This window comes from Gracilinanus agilis, chromosome 1 (genome assembly GCF_016433145.1).
Source record: "Gracilinanus agilis isolate LMUSP501 chromosome 1, AgileGrace, whole genome shotgun sequence".
In the NCBI taxonomy this organism is placed as follows: domain Eukaryota; kingdom Metazoa; phylum Chordata; class Mammalia; order Didelphimorphia; family Didelphidae; genus Gracilinanus; species Gracilinanus agilis.
This window is the reverse complement of record NC_058130.1, coordinates 186,520,902-186,540,232: the sequence shown is the minus strand read 5'-3', so window position 1 is coordinate 186,540,232 and position 19,331 is coordinate 186,520,902. Positions and strand designations below refer to the sequence as shown.

The following is a 19,331-nucleotide window of genomic DNA, read 5'->3' as shown; positions in this document are numbered from 1 at the left end:
CACTCATGCTGCCTCCCTTTTTGAAAAACATTCCCTTTTCTACTTTTTCTAATCAATTCCTTCCTATCCCCCTTTCTAGGCTTTCTCAGATTTTTCTGGCCCTCAAGAATCTCTGACTCTAAATTCCTTTAAAATCTAGTTGTTGTCATTCAGTCATTTCAGACATGTCCAACTCTTTGTGGCCCCATTGGGAGTTTCCTTGGCAATTGCCATTTCCTTCTCCAGCTCATTTTTACAGATGAGGCAAACAGAATTAAGTGATACCCACATAGCTAATAAGTGTCTGAGGCCAAATCTGAATTCAGGAAGATAAGTCTTTCTGAATCCAGGCCCAACACTCTATCCATTGTGCCATCCTAGCACTTAAGTGTCTATACCAAAATTTTAGCACAAATACTCACCATCTTTGTTTACTGTTATTCTCCATATGTGAGTCTTCTCTGTTTACTAAGCTCCTAGTTTGACCATATCTTTGACTTTTATGTCTTCCATAGAATCAAACGCTGAATTTTACTCATAGCAGACATTCCAGAAATACTTAAGTGGTTGAGAACACAAGGATCTCCTTTAGTTAATCAAGGAATGTAGTGTCTTGAGTTTGTGAAATGAGAGAAAGTGAGAAAGAATGTATGTAGCTTCAGTGGATAATATACCTAGTCATATGGGTTTCATTTTTAATTCTGACATTGGTCTAATCAGATCATAATTAGGTCACTGCGAATGACTCATTTATATAGCTTTCTAAGGACTATAAAACTTTTCTCCAATTCATTTCTATAAAGTTAGTCTGTACAATTATAATTATCTCCATTTTATAGATAGCAAATTGAGGGGCAAGGAAGTTAAGTGAATCACACAGTTAATAAGTGTTAGGGTCATGATCATTGCATTCCACCAATTTGTGTGGTCCATATATCTCATTTAAACAGTATCTACGCAAAAATGGGCAGATCAGGAAGAACCACAAAACCTGGAATAGACTTCATTTACTAACGCTTATCTAAGAGACAGAGCCATAAAGGGAACAAGGAAGCACTTGTCCCATTGGCTGCATGGCTTTAGGATGGTGCGCTAAGGACAAGATATATTCTTACCAGTGAAATTGGTTATATTCAATAAATCCCAAACTTCTACTTGAAGAAATTTCACGTTATAGGAAATCTCAGTTAAGTGTTATGAGATACAGTCACTGATGAAAGGCACTGCTGATACAAAAGGAACCCCTAAAGATTGTCACAGGCCATTTGGAGTTTACAATACTCTCAATGGCTAGGCAATGGGATCAATCAGTTTTTGTGAAGAGAATAAATAAGATTTGTATAAAAGGAATAGTGCAAACAGATTAGCAGTAAACCACATAGTGCCAACATGACAATATAAGGTTGAGCCCACAGAGCCTGATCTTCTGGTCAGGTTGGAACAGTAGCTAATCCTTGGTTTTGTAAGCTAAGCGGCAATTGTCATTTTTTAGCTTTCTAGTTTCAGTATAACTTTATTTTAATACTTAGATTTAGTTAGTTTTTTTTTTAACCTTTACCTTGTGTCTTAGAATCAATACAAAGTATCAGTTCAGGAAGAAGAGGTAAGGGCTAGGCAATGGGAATTAAGTGACTTGTCCAGGCTCACCCAGTTAGGAGGTATTTGAGGTCACATTTGAACCTAGGACCTTTCTTCTCCAAGCCTGGCTCTCTAACCACTGAATCACCCAGCTGTCCTCTACTAGTTCAGTTTTATCAGAGTTTCACTTTGGTATATGGCTCTTTCTCTCTGAATATGCCTCACTCTAGGCATTCTGATTTATCTGTTCTCAGCAATGTAAGGATCCAAGATCCTAAAGGATTTTGATGAAAAATACTATCCATCTCCAGAGAAAGAATTGATGGAATTAGAATATAGACTGAGGCAGACTAATCTTCACTTTATTTTCTTCATTAAAAAAATCGTTTCTTATCTCACAACATGATGAAAATGGAAATATGTTTATATGATGGTAAATGTATAACCAAAAACAAATGTTTTATTGTCTCAGGGAAGAGTGAGAAGGAAGGAAGAGAGAACATGGAACTCAAAATGGTAGAAAATGATCATCAAAAATTGTATTTATGTTTAACTGGGAAAAAATAAAAATTACAAAAAACAAATCCCAAACTTCCAGGCATTCCACATTAAGTGGTGATGTCTTAAACTTGACCTTGGTAGCAAACAAGTTGGGTAGCCATATAGCTATTTTACAACCCCCATTCCCAAAGATACAAATTTTGCTTATTTAGTGACCGTGCCAGCATCTCTGTTGACTATGCATGTCATTCCACTTTATAGCTTTGAGGTTTCCTACCCAGAATACATTTGGCATGGATCCAAGGACACCAAGAGTGATTCTATGGAAGGTCAGGGCTAAACTCTCTCTACTTTCTTTTCCGTATCAGGCCAGACAAGCAGAGGCAGAAAAGATTCTGTTTGGCTGGTCCCTTCTTTCCCTCCTATCTGGCAGGAATAGGTACTGCCTCTGACCCCTACTTTTTTTCTGTGAGGAGACCACAGTGCCTCTGGAGAGTTAATGGTGCATGAGGAATACACATTTTACTAGCAGAGGCAGCAGCAGTAAAAGTCCAGACACAGATTCTACCCCTGCTTCTTCCTTTTACAAATGTGATCGCTTGGGGCCAAAGTCCACAAGATACAGACATATTATATGGGTTTCTTAGAAAGTACCCATCTTCTCTCCCAACATGGGATCAAAGAATGTTGAAGCTAGAAGGACCTTAAACTATAAATGATTAAAAAAAAACAAAACCCTTATTTTCTGTCTTAGCATCAATACTATTGGTTGCAAGATGGAGAAGCAGTAAGGGCTAGGTAATTGGGGTTAAGTGACTTGCCTAGGGTCACACACACAGAGCTAGGAAGTGTCTGAGGCTAAATTTGAACCCAGGACCTCCTCTCCCTGGGCCTGATTCTCAATCCACTGAGTCACCTAGCTGCTCCCAAGTCAAACTCTCTAGAGTAGTTACTGATTATCTGTTATAGTCTGAGGCTTGTCTATTCAATGCATAATGTTATGTTGAAGAATAAAGAATACTATATTAATATTGCAATTAATAAATCCCATTTTCTGCCCTTTAAATTTACCTTGTTCAGAACACTTAAAAACAATTTCCTAAAATGTATTTCTTTAAATCCTTTCAATACTGAAAATGTTGGGTTTGTTTGTTTTTTAACTCTGCCTTAGAGAAAGAGAGCTGGGAGAACTATGCAATTGGAGTTAAATGCTCAGGGTCATAAAGCTAGGAAATATCTGAGATCAGATTTGAACCCAGGTCCTCTTGACCCCAGGCCTGACACTCTATCCACTGTACTACCTAGCTTAAAATGCCCCTTAAAATGTTTTTTTTAATTACAGTAACTGATAGAATAATTGCCTATATTAAAATTAATAACAACCTATACTAGAATCCTTCACTTCATTTAAGTCCCAGATCAAATACCAATTCCTCTGGAAAGTCATCCCTGATCTCTCCAGTCACAAATATTCTCTGCCTCTTCTACGTACCTGGTTTCCTTCCTATATGCACCAATAAAACATGGGCTCCTTAAGTAAAGAGACTGTTTCCTTCTAATCACTGTATGCTCAGCACAAAATATTGTCTTGCACATAATTAAAAAGATTCTATACTAATTTCAATCAATCTATGAGTTTTCTCTGTATATTTTTATGTAGATTTCCTAAGAGACTCACTGTTAAAAAAAATCACAAATTAATTGAAGCCATACCTCTGCAAGTAGGTGGTGATGTCCAGGTTCCATTTCCCAAGCAGACACTTCGAAGGGAGCCTTCCAACATGTATCCACTGTAGCAGGAGTAAGTTATTAGGTCTCCGTACTGGTAATGTATACCGCGAGCAATTGCATTTTCTACATGAACTGGTGGTCCACAAGAGATCTCTAAATGAAGTGAAAGAGCCAGTTATGGGTGTGCCTACTACAAGACCAACTGAGAAGTTATTTGTAGTATCAAGAGGAAAATTCTGACCTTGTGTTAGTATTGCACAAAATGAAATGAATATATCTATACAATTTCTGGCAAAATGAGGTTTTATGAGTCAGTTATCACACAGGGGTTGGAGGTCAGCTGTTATAAACCAATGGAAAGAAGGCAACTGGGTGACTCAGTGGATTGAGAATCAGGCCTAAAGATGGGAGGTCTTGGGTTCAAATCGGACCTCAGACACTTCCTAGCTGTGTGATCCTGGGCAAGTCATTTAACCTTTTTGGCTTAGCCCTTACTGTTCTTTTACCTTGGAACAATACACAGTATTAATCAAAGATGAAACGTAAGGGTTTAAAAAAAAGAAAATCTCAAATGAGGTTACTAAGAGTTGGACACAACTGAAAAACAACAACAAATTATGGGCAAGATATGTGCTAGGCATAGTAAAGGAAGAAGGAGCTCACATTCTAGTAAGAAAAATAAGACAGCTCCACAAATAACTCTAGTACAATGTGATCTATCATAAGTATGAATGAGGGATAGAAATAAAGGACAAAAAAGTTTTATTATTGAAAATACACCAGAGAATCTACCTGAAATCTTGCTCGTTTGTCTTGTGAAAACACAACCTCCAGTTTCTCAGATACATACAAAAGTTTAAGTAGGAAAAGCAAACAAGTTGGCAGAATGTCCCCTCTAAAACTATCACCCATTTCTTTTCTTCCTTTAGTACCCTTTTTCCATCTTTGAATCAATATTAATGATTGGTTCTAAGCCAGAAGAGTATAAGGGCTAGGAAATTAGGTTAGTTATGTGACTTACCCAGGGTCATATAAACAGGAAGGGTCCAAGGCCATATTTGAACCCAGGACCTCCCGTCTCTGCTGCTGGCTCTCTATCCACTGAGCCACCTAGTTTCATTCTTTCCATCTGCCCTTTTCCCAGCTACTCTACCCATTTCTTCAAGAAGATATCTTATATTGTGATTCTTCTTCATAGTTACTTTTGTTCTGCATTGCAACTTCTTTAGTCCTACCATGTATCCCTCCGCTGAAAGGTACTTATTTTTAGTTCTTTAGAGACTGTAGTAGTCCAAGATTTGAAGTTAGTAGTGTGCTGGAATTGACTTATGCCTGCTTGCCAGAGCAGATTGTTAAATTTTTAGCATGAACATTTATACCTCAGAAATGGACAAATATTACAAATCATGACTTGATTTATTATTTGGTTGACTATTTAGACTGAAGAAATTAGACTAAAATTTTTGGAGAAAAATGATAATATTTATTATTTATTATATATAAGATTAAACTCTAAAATGTGTTGTGCATACATGTTTTCCATGGTGCAGATGTTAAACGTTTACCAGAACGTTCGTATGTGAAACCAGGAAGTGCCATAAAAGTAGAATTTTATGGCTTTAAAAGTATGCTCATTTATAAAATGTAATTAAAAATTTTCCTTATTACACACCCTCACCTAAATAACCGCATTTATTAAGCTGTTTATTTTACTTAAATGTTCTGCTCGTTGAGGAACCACAAGCTGCACAATACCATAATAAGTAATGTTGCAGAGGGATCAATTATGAACATTCAGCATAGTTATATTGCTTGTTCCATTGAGACAATTATATAATCCAAACTCCATGGCGTGAACTCTCAGCCAGTCCTGTTACTGGAGTACAAATATTGTTTCTTAATTTCTTTAAGACTTTCTTCCATGGGTTTATTTTTTTTTTTTTAAATTCCTACCTTCTGTATTAAAATCCATACTGGGTATTGGTCCCAAGGTAGAAGAGCGGTAAGGGCTAGACAGTGGGGGTTAGGTGACTTGCCCAGGGTCACATAGCTCTTAAGTATCTGGGGCCAGATTTGAACCCAAGGCTTCCCGCTTCTAGGGCTGGCTCTCAATTCACTGAGCCACCCAGCTGCCCCTGATTCACATACTTTTTTAATGGTTGAGGACTATCACTCTAGTCCAAATGTCTGATTTTATAGATTAGCCCAAAATACTTCCTTAGAATTTTCAAGATCGTTTGATATCATAAGATGGTAGAAAAAGGCTTAGATTTGTGATTTCAGTTGCATAGGAACACCAAAGAGAGGAAATTCCTTCTACCAATTCAGGTTGCTGTAATACATAGTTTTAGACAATCACATGAAGCACTAAGAAATGAAGTGATTTGCCTAGGAACTCCCAGGAGGTATTAGAGATGGGATTTGAACCCAGATCTTTCTGCCTCAGAGGCTGGCTCCCCTTTCATAATGCCATGCTGCCTCTCTGCTATAATAGGCTAATGCTAAAACAAAATCTATACAGTAGTCAGGTAAAGGGATTTGACAAAATCCATGACATTGGGAAAATAGACTATGATGGATTGAATTAAATTCCACTGGTTCACTTACTTTCACACTTGGCATTTGTTGGTGTCCATGTCTCGTCTGGGTTACAGGTAATAACAGCTTGGCCCTGTAGCACGTAGCCTTCTCTGCATTTGATAGACACATTCTGACCAACATAAAATTCCTTCTCAGAAAGAAGAGCATTTTCAGGGATTACAAAAGGTACAGGACAGGGATTTGCTGTTTAAAAAAAAAAGAAGAAAAAATCCTTTTATTATCTTTTTCCTATTGATTCCCTCTTTCTCTATTCTGTTCTCTCTTTCTTGCCTTTATGATAGCATTTTCATTTCAAAGGATTTTGTATAGATTATGAAAGACAATCTTAATATTAAATTGTGTGTGTAAAATCACTTATTTGGGTAACTCTGATAGCTGCAGAAAAACCTGGATTTGAGACCAATAATTTGTACAATTCTCATGAGTTAATCAGGTCCTTGAAAATGTGGTGAGAAATTCAGTGTCCTTTTGATGTTCTGATACATACCACACCATGGAAATATAGGATCATAGATTAATAGCTGGATATGATCTCAGAGGTCATCAAATCCAATTTCCTCATTTTAAGATGAGGAGAATGAGACCCAGAGTAGTTAAGTGACTTGCCCAAGGTCACATCTACTTGGAATCTGAGGCAGGATAACTCTGGTTTTCCTGCCTTCAAGTTCAGTGCCCCATCCATTACCCTATGTTGTTGTGTCATGTTTAACTCTTTGTGACTCCATTCGGGGTTTTCTTGGCAAAGACTTTTGGAGTGGTTTGTCATTTCCTTCTCTAGTTCATTTTTATAGATTTAAGTGTTAAGTGATTTGTCCAAGGCCATACAACTAGCAAGTATCTGAGGCTAGATTTGAACTCAGATAGATGAATCTTCCTGATTCCAGGCCTAGACTTCTATCCACTATACGACCTACCTGCCCACCTATTATATTGTACCATCTTTCAATATTTTGGAAGTTTCTTAGTTTTCATCTAAAAAATTATGAAAAAAGGGAGATAATTGGATCTCAAATTTAGAACTGGAAGGTATCTCAGAGGTATCTACTCTTCCATTACAAAGGAAGAACTGAGACTTACAGAAGAGACATCTTCAAGTTTACAAATAGGGAAGCTCGGATTCAAATCCAAACTCTGACTTCAACGCCCAGATTCTCTGCATTGCACCATGCTAAATCCCATAGGAGAGGCCTCTATGAGTTTTTTCAGACAAGAATATAAGACTTTTGCATATAATTTTAGGACCTGCTACCATTATTTTACAAATTGCAGGGTTGTGGCATGACAGGATTAAAGGCAGAGATCAGGAGCCATCTCAGAGGTCACCTAGTCCAATTCTTTAAGAGTACAGATGAGGAAACTGGAGCCCCAAGAGGTGAAGTCCTTGCCAAGTTAGTTAGTGGCAAAACTAGGATAAAAACTGAGATCTTCCTGGAGGGCTTCTTTCCATTGTGCCATACTTCTAGAAGGCAGCTAGGTGGTGCAGTAGAATGAACTCAGAAAGATTTGGGTTTCAAATATGACCTCATTTACTAGCTGTGACCCTGGGCAAATTACTTAACCTTGCTCGCCTCAGTTTCTTCATCTGTAAAATAAACTGGAGAAGGAAATGGCAAACCACTCTAGTATCTTTGCCAAGAAAACCTCAAATGGGGTGATGAAGAGTTGGCTATGACAGAATAGAAGTGGAGAGGTGTGTGTGTGTGTGTGTGTGTGTGCATGTGTGTGTCCTGAGGTAGGGATATGGGGCAATAAGCACTAGACAGAAATATCAGATATCAAGATATCATAAAGAACTAAATATGACTTGAGTCATAAAACTGTTCATATTTTCCCTCTTTGGTAGACTTGGGTTAGAATGCAATAAGGAGAGTTTATAAGATCTCTTCCTAAGCTCAGTGATAAAAATATATGAACATAATCCATATATTTTTATGGTGTTGAATGAAAATGCAGGAGATGCTAGGGTGAGGGATTTCTCATAGCATATTATGAGAGATGAAGAGATTGGTGAGAATTATACATTGAGATACTGGTTCCAGATTGAAGTTGTTTCATGAAAACTTTATTGCATTACTGAGTGTCCTTGTGAGATAACTGGGAACATGATGGTCAATTTTAAGCACTATGACACTAAGGAAATTGAAGAGATAAAGAAGGTTATGTCAGTAATAACAATGAGAAAAGTAAAGAAAACTACCCAAAGAGAGAGATTTGCATTCTTTCTTATTTCTTGGGAAGACTGTGGCCAAACTTTACCAATAGCTCTAAACCTGTGAACTGGCTTTATTCCAAAAGCTTAAAGTTGGTATGGCTCCATTTTCATCTCTTTTCTATCTCTGTCCCTTGGTGAACCATTTCAACTTTATACTATATTTTATTCTCAAAACCCGTGCTTACTTAATCCAACCCTAGCCTTGACTCAGTCCTAAGCTTCACTTATTTTGCTCCTATTTACATGCTGCTGAATGGGGTGGAAAAAATTCAGGATTCCCTAGGGATTGGATCCACTACAAATTTATGTTATTTGATTTCAACGGGGCCCTTTGCAAGGCAGGTGAACCCATCACCATAGCTGTTAAAAATCTGTTCCTTTCTCTCTAAGCCTCCCATGATACTTCATCTCTCTATCCTCATAATTAAGGATCTCACTCTGTACTTACCAAAACATTAGGGTTATTGGCTAATAGATCCTCTGCTTCTCATCTTGCCTCACCCAGACATATTTCTCCTCTATCACCTATATCACTCCTGTCTCAGATGGAGAAGTGGTGTTTTTCCTGACCAAGATCAGTCTCTCTCTATATACCATTCATGCTATTATAGAGCATCTTTACTATCAGATTTTGCCCAGTATCATCCTCATTCTTTGTCTAATCCTCAATCTTTCCTATTTGTTCCTTCCATGTTCCCTATAAGCACTCCCACATTTCCCCTTCCATACTAAATAACCTCCATTTGATCAATCCAATCTCACTATGTCTCCTCTGCTTTTCCAGTAAACTTCTCGAGAAAGCAGTATACACTAGTAGTTTCCTACATCTTCATTTCTCTTATTCTCTTCTTAGCCCTCTGTTTTCTACTTCTGATCTAATCATTCAACTGAAGCTGCCTTCTGTAAGGATGGGGGATAGGACAAAAAGAGCCAGAAGAAGGCTGGGAATTCTCCGGTGGAAAAGAGGAGAAGGACTTCTGGCAGAAGACTAGAGAGAGGGAGGGGGAGAACATCTCAGCTCAAATCCAGTCCTGAAGGCTTCCTGAGGATCTTTCTTTTGACACTGAAACCCCGATTCCCTGGTCAAAGGCATCCCATAGCTTCTCACCCATCAAGATTTCAATCGTTGAGTCAGCTAAATGTCTGGACTCCATTTTGGGAGCAATCTCTTAGTCTCCTTCCCCCATTACTGAACTTTGCTGAGAGACCCTTTCCAGTTTGACTTTGCAATTATAGAAATAGATAGAAATAGGAAACAGAAATAGAAACTGAAGGAGAAGAGGTGAGGGGAGATGCTTAGGAGTGGGAACCCCAAAGGTTCCCACCTGAGTGATGGACCCCATAGAAATAGAGAAGAGGGCACCCCGAAACCCTCTGCCCTTCATCCTTTTCCCCAATCCTTGAATTGTGATTAATAAAAGCCATTCATTAGTCAGATAGCATTCCAGAGTGCCTGAGAGACAACAAGGGGGATGGGAATCACAGCTTGGTCTGGCTGCCTCCATCTTGGAGCCAGACCACTCTCTGTGAAGTTGACTGACCTCAGGGGAGGCTTGTGTGAACCCTTCCCTCATTCAGAATCAGATTGGGGTGCCCAATACCTCATCTTATAGGGAAGCCTTGCCCCCAAGTCCTATGAGGCGGCAAGAGCATCCAGGTCACCCAGTTTTGGGGTGATACCCTCTCTAAGTGTCCCAGTGCATATTTGTCAGGAGGAGAGTCTGACACCTCATAGACTTTCTCTCCCCCCCTCTATCATAACATTGGTCAATGGCTTTCTTTATTCTTATACTTCTTCAAATTAAGAATGATCTTTTCTTAAAAAATAAAAAAAAACAAAACCTTCCCTTCCATTTTAGAATTAATACTATGTATTAGTTCTAAGACAGAAGAGTAGTAAGGATTAGGTAATTAGGGCTAAGTGACATGCCTAGATTCACATAGCTAGGAAGTGTCTGAGCCTAAATTTGAACCCAGGACTTCCCATCTCCAGGCCTGGCTCTCAATCCACTGAGCTACCTAGCTGCTCCTACAATCATGTTTTAATTAACAAATATAATGGCCTTTTCTCAATCCTCATCCTACTTGACCTCCTTACATCTGACTTTGTTGATCACCTTCTCCTCTCGGAAACTCTTCTCTCTAGGTTTTCATGACACTGCCCTCTCCTGGTTTCTTCTTTTATTGATTTGACCACATTTTTATTTTTTTTTATATCTTTTATATTTTTTTTATATCTTTAATATCTTTTGCTATTAAATGTGAATTTCCCCAAGGCTCTGTCCTGGACTCTCTTCTTCTTCCCTCTATGCTACCTTCATTTGGTGATCTCAGTTCCTATCAGTTTAATCATCATTTTTTTTAATCAGATGATTCCCAGGCCTATGAATCCAGTTCTAGCCTCTCTCTCAAGCTCCAGTTTTGTATCAGCAACTGCCTTTTGGATTTTTCAAACTTGATGTGTTGTAGGCATCTTGAACTTTACATGTTTAAAAAAGAGCTCATTATTAATCTTCAAAACTCTTCTCTCTGTCAAATTTCCCCATTACTGTGGAGAGGGCACCACCATTCTCCCAGTTAGCCAGCTCATAACATCAGTGTCATTCTCAATCCCACTGTTTCTACATTCACAACATTTATTATGCTCCCTCCTCTCAACTCACACTGCTGCCACACTAATTCAGGCTTTCATTCCCCCCTCCCCCCCCACCCTTTGATAATGGACAAATAACTGGTCTTTTTGCCTCATTTCTCCTTACTTCAATTCGTCCTTCATTTAGCTTCCAGTAATTTTCCTAGGGTTTAGTTTTATGTCCCACACTCCATTCCCTCAAAAAACTTCTGTGGCTCCCTATTACTTCCAATATCAAATATCAAGTTTTATTTTTGTCATCTGAAGCTCTTCATGACTTGTCCCTTGACTTTCTAGTTTTTTTATCCTTCCTTCCTTCCTTCCTTCCTTCCTTCCTTCCTTCCTTCCTTCCTTCCTCCCTCCCTCTCCCACCTCTCTTAATCTCTCATCCCCCACCCCCTTTCTTTCTATCTTTTTTTTTTTTTTAACTCTTGCCTTTCATCTTGGAATCAGTTCCAGGACAAAAGAGTAGCTAGGCAATTGAGGGTAAGTGACTTACCCTACCCAGGGCCACCCAGCTAGGAAGTGTTGGAGACCAGATTTAAACTCAGGGTTTCCCACCTCTGAGCCTGGCTCTCTACCCACTAAGCCCTGACTTTCTTATTTTCTTAAATGTTTTTCCTTTCTATACACTCTATGATCAAGCCTCATTTGATCATGCTATGATTTGCTCTTCCTTCTATATTCAATTTACCACCTCCATGAATTTGCATGAGCTCTTCATCTTGCCTACAGTGTTCTTCTTCTTTACTTTTTCACATGATTTTTGGCCTCCTTCAATAATTAGCTTAAATCTCACCCATTGCAGGAGGTCTTTCCTGGTCCCTCTAAGTTTTTAACGATTTCTCCTCTGAGATTACTTTCCATTTCCATCATATATGTCTTGTCTATACCTTGTAATTTGCATGTTATCTCCCACTAGAATGTGAATTCCTTGAGGGAAAGGAAAAATTTGATTTTTCTTTGTATTCCTGGGATTTAATGTAGTGAGTGGTGCATTTGTTATTAAATCTTTCAGTGGTGTCTGACTCTACCTGATTGTATGGACTTTTTGTCCAGTGAGGTTTTCTTGGCAAAGATAATAGAGTAGTTTGTCATTTCCTTTTCCATTGCATCCCCATTTATAGATAAGAAATTAAGGCAAATAGGGTTAAGTGACTTTACCAGGGTCACATAGTTAATAAGTGTCTGAGGTCAGTTTTGAACTCAGATCTTCTTGACTTTAAGCCCAGTGCTCTATCTACTGTGTTATATAGCTGCTTTGAGTGGAATACTTAAAATGTTTTTAAAAAAAACAACAAAAAAACCATTACCTTCTATCTTAGAATCAATATTGCATATTGATTCCAAGGCAGAAGAGCTGTAATGGGGGTTAAGTGACTTGCCCAAGGTCACATAGCTAGGAAGTGTCTGAGGCCACATTTGAACCTAGGACCTCCCATCTCTATGCCTGGCCCTCAAACCCCTGAGCCAAGCCCCACAGTAAATGCTTAATAAATCCCTGTTGACTTTCTGAAATGATAGTTTAGAAATTGGAATGCTGACATTATGATACCTCCTATCCATATGTATCTTCTATTTACTTACTGTCTTCCCTGTTAGACTATGAGCTCCTAGACAGCAAGGGCCATGTTTTTGCCTTCCTTTATATCTTTAGAACTTAGCACAGCTACTGGCACATAGTAAATGCTTAATGAATGCCTTTTTTTTTAAAACCTTACCTTCCAACTTGGAATCAATACTAAGTATTGGTTCCAAGGCAGAAGAGTGGTAAGGGTGGGCAATGGGGGTCAAGTGACTTGCCCAGGGTCACACAGCTGGGAAGTCTCTGAGGTCAAATTTGAACCTAGGACCTCCTGCCTCTAGGCTTGGTTCTCAATCTACTGAGCCACCTCACTGCCAAAAATTCATGAATTCTTCATGGATTGATTGCTCAGATCAGCTGAAACATACCCATCCATATATGAAGCCCCAAATACAGAACCTAATAGTAACTAACATTTAATAGCACTTAAGTTTATCATCATTACAGATGAGGAAACTATAGCTTAGAGATGTTAACTGACATTCAAGTAGTCACGTAGTCAGAAGGACTCACACAGCTGCTTTATATAGTTATTGTGAGGATCAAATGAAACACTTAAATACAGTGATTTGCATATCATAAAGTCCTTTCAAAATATAAGCTGCCATGGCACAGTAAATAGTGTTGGATTTAAAATCAGAACCTGAGTTCAAATCCTACCTCAGATACTTAAGAGCTATGTGACCATGGGGAAATCATTTGACCTCTCTCAGCCTCACTTTCCTCAACTTAAGGCTAATAGCATCAACCTCGCAGGACTGTTACAAGGATAAAATGAGATAACACAAGTACAGTGATTTTTAAAACTGCTAGCTGGCATTATTATTTTTAAGAACACACTGGTTTTTTTTTATGCTGGAGGAAGCAGGTAGGAGGGTGTTGAGAATAGATGGGATAAGAAGCTCACATAGCCAGAACAAGATATTTGTCAATCCTGGGCAAGGTTAAACAATTGGGTTTCCTCTGTGTTGTATGTTTACTAAAAGCATTGAGCCTTCGGGATAGTGCATATGATTTAATTTGTCACAAAATAAACACCTCTTCCTTTAATTCTTCTCACTCTTCCTCCCTGCTATGAGTGACTACAGTTGCTCTAAGGAGGTCTAAGAGCAGGGGTAAGCCATTTCCTGTCCCATCATTACTTTTAGGCTTTCTGTCCATCATTCTCAGAAACTGCCTACTTTTGCCTTATGAGAAAATTGTTCGAATGACTTGACATAGAGTTTGTTCTTGAATTCTTTATAATGATGACATCGATTTATGTATGCAGTGACACATCTTCCGACAAAGTCTGAGATTTTATTGGAGAGCAAGAGTATTGTGATTAATTGTGGGCACCACAACTAAATTTCAGGAAAGTCATTGATGAGGTTCAAAAGTATCCAGAAAAGGGCATCTACTAAAATAGTGATGGTATTACGTTCAAAACATAAGAGTATCACTTGGGGGAACTAAGGGTGGTTAGTCTGGAGAAGAGAAGATTCAGGGGCAGATGACACTTGTCATTAAGTATTTGAAGGCCTCTTTATCTAGGAGAGAGATGACTTGTCTTGTTTGGTTCCAGGTTTCCAGGCAGAAATAGGAGCAATGGGTACAAGGTGCAAAGGGGAAAAATTTGGTTTGATGTAAGAAAAAAATTCCTAAAATTAAGTTATCTCATGGAATGGGTTGCTTTGGGAAGTAGTGGGTTATACTTCACAGGAAGTCTTCCAAAGAAAGACTAAATGAACACTTGTCAAGTATATTGTAGAAGGATTATTCTTTGGACATGGTTGGACTTAAAAAATTTATTACGTGCCAGGCACTATATTAAGTGTTTAAAAATATTTTATTTTATCCTTGCAGCCTTGTGAGATAGATGTTATGAATTTTTTGCAGTTGAGGAAACTGAGCTTGACAGCGACTTGTTCAAGTTCACATAGTTGAGACCATTTTTTAACTCAGTAATGCCAGACTCAGAACTTCCTGATCCTAGGCCCAGTGCTCTATTCACCATATTAGCTAGCTGTCTCAGACTCTGGTAGTCATTTATTCCAACAGAAATTGTGTGATTGAAATGATTTTTAATTGTTATTTCAGTTATAGTTAGATAACCTACTTAAAAAGTTACCAGTACTTTAGCCAAATTACAAATTGCATGTGAAACCTTGTCTCATTCTAAAGGATACACTGTCCACTCAATACTATAATTAATAATGCATTTGAAGTTATAACACAGTATTTGAATTTTCTTCTGTCTTTTTTATCATCACATTTCTGCACAATTAGACAGAGAAGCATAAAAATACTCCCTTAATCTCATCAAATGACTGTTAACCTTCCATTTATAGAATCCTAAGAGAAACGGATTGGCTAATTACTCAGTTAATCTGATTAATAAAGATATCCAAATCTGATGATTCAGATTTTGTAGTAAATTTGTAATAATCTGAAATATATGATTTAGAGATATGTGCTAATCTAGATCAAAATTTACCTGATGGTAAGTCAATCTTCCTTTAACTCATTTACAGAGGTTTGGGAGTAGGGTACAGCTAGATGCTGTGGAATAACAGAATTGAATAAAGCACAATTGATACTCAAGATATCACTCACGTTTGCAGAAAGGTATTGGGTGGCTCCAACTTCCATTTTCAATGCATTCTGCAATAGATTCTCCTTCCAGGGTGTATCCTTTATTGCAGGAATATATCACTCTTGGACCAACTGTTTTATTTTCGTATTCAATCCTCCCATTCTCAAACTGGATTGGAGCTTCACACTTGATTTCTAGAGGGAAGAAAACAATTCTGTGTAGACAGTCTCATATTTAATTTAACTTCCAAATCACCGGTTGTTTTTCTGCTATAACTTTGGAAAAATCACTCATTATTTATTTATGGAAAATATCCACCAGTAAGAATCTGATCATTTCATTAACATATACATTTTTGTCAAAGCTCTAAAAACAGTGTTGTCTCCACTACTTAACTTTGGATTTGGACTTCAAGATTTTGGAGAAATAGAAGAATATTCTTAATGAGGTTTTGCAAAATCATTCATTATACCATGTATCCATATTTTTAAGTTTTTGGATGAGTGGAGGAAAAGTCTAATTATTGTTATAGTGAATTCTTGGTTTGGAAACTCCCTCCAAGAATGCAGTTACTTTGGTTAACTCTGACTAAGAATCTTATAGGGGCCAGGTAGGTAGCTCAGTGGATTGAGACTTAAGCCTAGAGATGGGAGGTCCTGGGTTCAAATTTAGTCTCAGAAACTTGCTAACTGTGTGACCCTGGGCAAGTCACTTACCTCCCCATTGCCTATCCTTTACTGCTATTCTGCCTTGGAACTAATACACAGTATTGATTCTAAGACAGAAGATAAAGGTTTTTTTTTATTTTTTATTTTTTTTAAAGCAGTAGCAAAGTTGCCTGGGACACTGAGAGGTTAAATAATATAAGGAGACTTTACAATGCACTTTATTTTATTGAGCTTTGCAGACATTGCGTTTTGTCTTCTCCCCCAAAATTGAAGGTTTGTGGCAAACGTATGTCAAGCAAGTCTATTGGCGCCACCTTTCCTTTCCTTTCCTTTCCTTTCCTTTCCTTTCCTTTCCTTTCCTTTCCTTTCCTTTCCTTTCCTTGCCCTTGCCCTTGCCCTTGCCCTTGCCCTTGCCCTTGCCCTTGCCCTTGCCCTTGCCCTTCCGTCTTCGAATCAGTACCAGTATTGGTTCCAAGGCAGAAGAGGGTTAAGGGCTGGGCAACTGGGGTTAAGTGACTCAACCTTGCCCAAGGTTGCATAGCTGGGAAGTGTCTAAGGCCAGGATTTTTCATCTCTAGGACTGGCACTCTATCTGCTGAGCCACCTAACTGCCCCATTGGTGCCATTTTTCCAAAAGCATGTGCTTATATTATGTATCTATATTGCATTTTGGTCATTCTTACAATATTTCACATTTTAAAATTATTATTACATCGGTTACAGTCACTATTATAATTGTTTTGGGGACTATTAACTGTGCCTATATAAGATGGTGACCGTAATTGATAAATGTGACTATTACCCTGTTTTCTCTCTTTCTCCTTGGGCCTTCTTATTCCTTGAGACATAACAATATTGAAGAATATTATTTAAACTAAATTGACAAAGCAATGGCATGGTTAAAAAAGCTCCAATTCTGCAAGAAGTTTTTCTGTGGTTAAAATGTCATAAAACAGCATTGCATGCTACAGAGAAATCTTTCTTTAAAGGAAGAGTTGATTAATATTGTAAAATTCGTTGTCCTATTTTAAGGAATTGTTACATCCCCCCTGATCAGCTAGCAGCTATCAACATTGAGGCAAGACCTTCAACCAGCAAAAAGATTATGACTTGCAGAAAACTCATATAATGGCTGGTATTTTTTAAGCAATAAAGTAATTTAATGTATATAATAATAATAATATTGCACACTTAAAAGGACTTCAGTATAGCATAAACATAATTATTAGATGCACTGGGAAACCCCAACATTCTTGTGACTCACTTTATTGCAATATTTACTTTATTGCAGTGGCATGGAACTGTACCTGCAGCATCTCTTAAGTATGCCTGTAATTATACTAGGACAGTGATGGTGAACCTTTTAGAGACTGAGTGCTGCTCCCCATACCAAGTGCTGGGCATGCCCTGCCCCACCTTAACCCACACAGTGGAGGGAGGAAGTGCTTCCATTGAGCTGCTGGTCAGAAGGGTGGCTGATTGTGAAAAAATATTATAGGTGCAGTAGAGAGGAGGGCAGAACAGCTCCACTTGAGTCTTCTGCCTTTCTAGGAATGAACTTATGGGGGCAGGGCAGCCATGTGTCCACAGTGAGTGCTCTGCATGCCATCTTTGGCACCTGAGCTATAGGTTTGCCATCACTGTACTAGGATGTGCAAGAGGTGAGACTTGAAATCAGGCCTGCTTGAACTACAAAGACTGATCCTCTATTCCACTTGATTTGTGATCAGAAAAATTTGTGTTCTTCTTATCTCTTACTCCCCATAACCTTCCTCTCGCTCTATCTCCATATAAATAAACTTCAAAATGTGTTCTTAATATTGAAAAGGGAAAGCACAGAATTCAGAGATCAAAGAAGGGCCACAAAGATGGTTAAAATTTTTAAGATAAAGCATATAAGGAGAGCTCAAATTAACTAACTGCAGAGAAGACTAAAGGACAATGTATTCATAATCTCTAACAGTATTCAGAAGTTATACTATTTCTACTTATCCTTACTGGAGATAGAGAAAAATAGGAAATAATCTTAAGTACTTAGGGTTCTTGTCAGGAAGAATTTCCATATGTAAGGATGGGATGTGTGCAAGGGGGATGGGACAAAAGGAGTGAGAGGAGTGGCTGACAGTGGGTGACAGTTATTGACAGTTGAGGCCAGGGAGGATTCTGGGAAGTTCTCTGGAGGAGGAAGAGGAAGAGGGTTCTGGCAGAGGACTGGAGAGAGAGGAGGAGGACATCTCAGCTTGAATCCAGTCCTGAGGGCTTCCTGAGGATCTTTCTTTGGACATTTCCAGTCTAACTTACAATTATAGAAAGGATAGAAATAGAAATAGAAATAGAAATAGAAACAGAAGGAGAAGAGGTGGGGGAAGAATTTTAGGAGTGGGAGTCATTAAGTTTCCCACCTAGGCAACGGACTGCATAGGAATAGTGAAGAGGGCACCCCCAAATCCCTCTGCCCTTCACCCCTTTCCCCAGTTCCTGAATTATGAATAATAAAAGCCATTCATCAGTCAGATAGCATTCCAGAGAGCCTGAGAACCTATGAGGGAGAGGGGAAACACAGTTTGGTCTGGCTGCCTCCATCTTGAAGCCAGACCACCCGCTGTGAAGTTGACTGACCTCATGGGAGGCTTGTGTGAGCCCTGCCCTCATTCAGAATTGGATTGGGGTACCACATACCTCATCTTATAGGGAATCCTTGCCCTCAACTCCTGTGGGGTGGCACAATCATCCAGGTCACCCAGTTTAGGGGTGACGCCCCCTTGAAGTCTCCCAGTGTATATTAGGCAAAAGGGGAGAGCTAGAAGAGTCTCACCTTCATAGAGTTTATTTCTCTCCCCTTCTATCATAACATTGGTTGCTGGCTCTCTCCATAAATATTACACATATAATGACAAATATATTTAATAATAATAATAAAATTACTGATGAAAGTGGGAATTTCTTCTCTAAAAGGCTTAAAGATAGATTCAGTTTTTATTTTTCTGTGATAATGCAAACAGGATCTTGCTAGAAGAGTCAGGAATGGACCAGATGCCACCCTTTGTCTTCTCTCTCAACTGAGGTCAGATCACTAATGTTTTGTAGTCAAAAACTAAGAGACAGTAGAGAAGACTTAAGTATTTAAAAGCACATTGCAGGTAATGGAAGTAGGAAACAAAGGCATAAAGCTAGAAGAACTTTTGTGATTTTTTTTATTACTAGTCTACTCCATTCATTTTATAGATGAAGGAAATGAGACCCAGAAGATTCAGAAGGATGCCTCTATC

The 19,331-nt window shown here is 38.5% G+C and overlaps 1 protein-coding gene across 1 annotated transcript in view; it reads right to left on the bottom strand.

The window, feature by feature from the left end:
• The window catches only part of SVEP1 (sushi, von Willebrand factor type A, EGF and pentraxin domain containing 1), a 350,045-nt gene that overhangs the window by 25,256 nt on the left and 305,458 nt on the right, over window positions 1-19,331 (bottom strand). The window contains exons 42-44 of the mRNA XM_044678439.1: window positions 15,415-15,588; window positions 6,397-6,573; window positions 3,772-3,942 (exon numbers count right to left, since the gene is read on the bottom strand). Coding sequence (XP_044534374.1) covers window positions 3,772-3,942; window positions 6,397-6,573; window positions 15,415-15,588 — 522 coding nt within the window. The remainder of the gene's footprint in view (window positions 1-3,771; window positions 3,943-6,396; window positions 6,574-15,414; window positions 15,589-19,331) is intronic.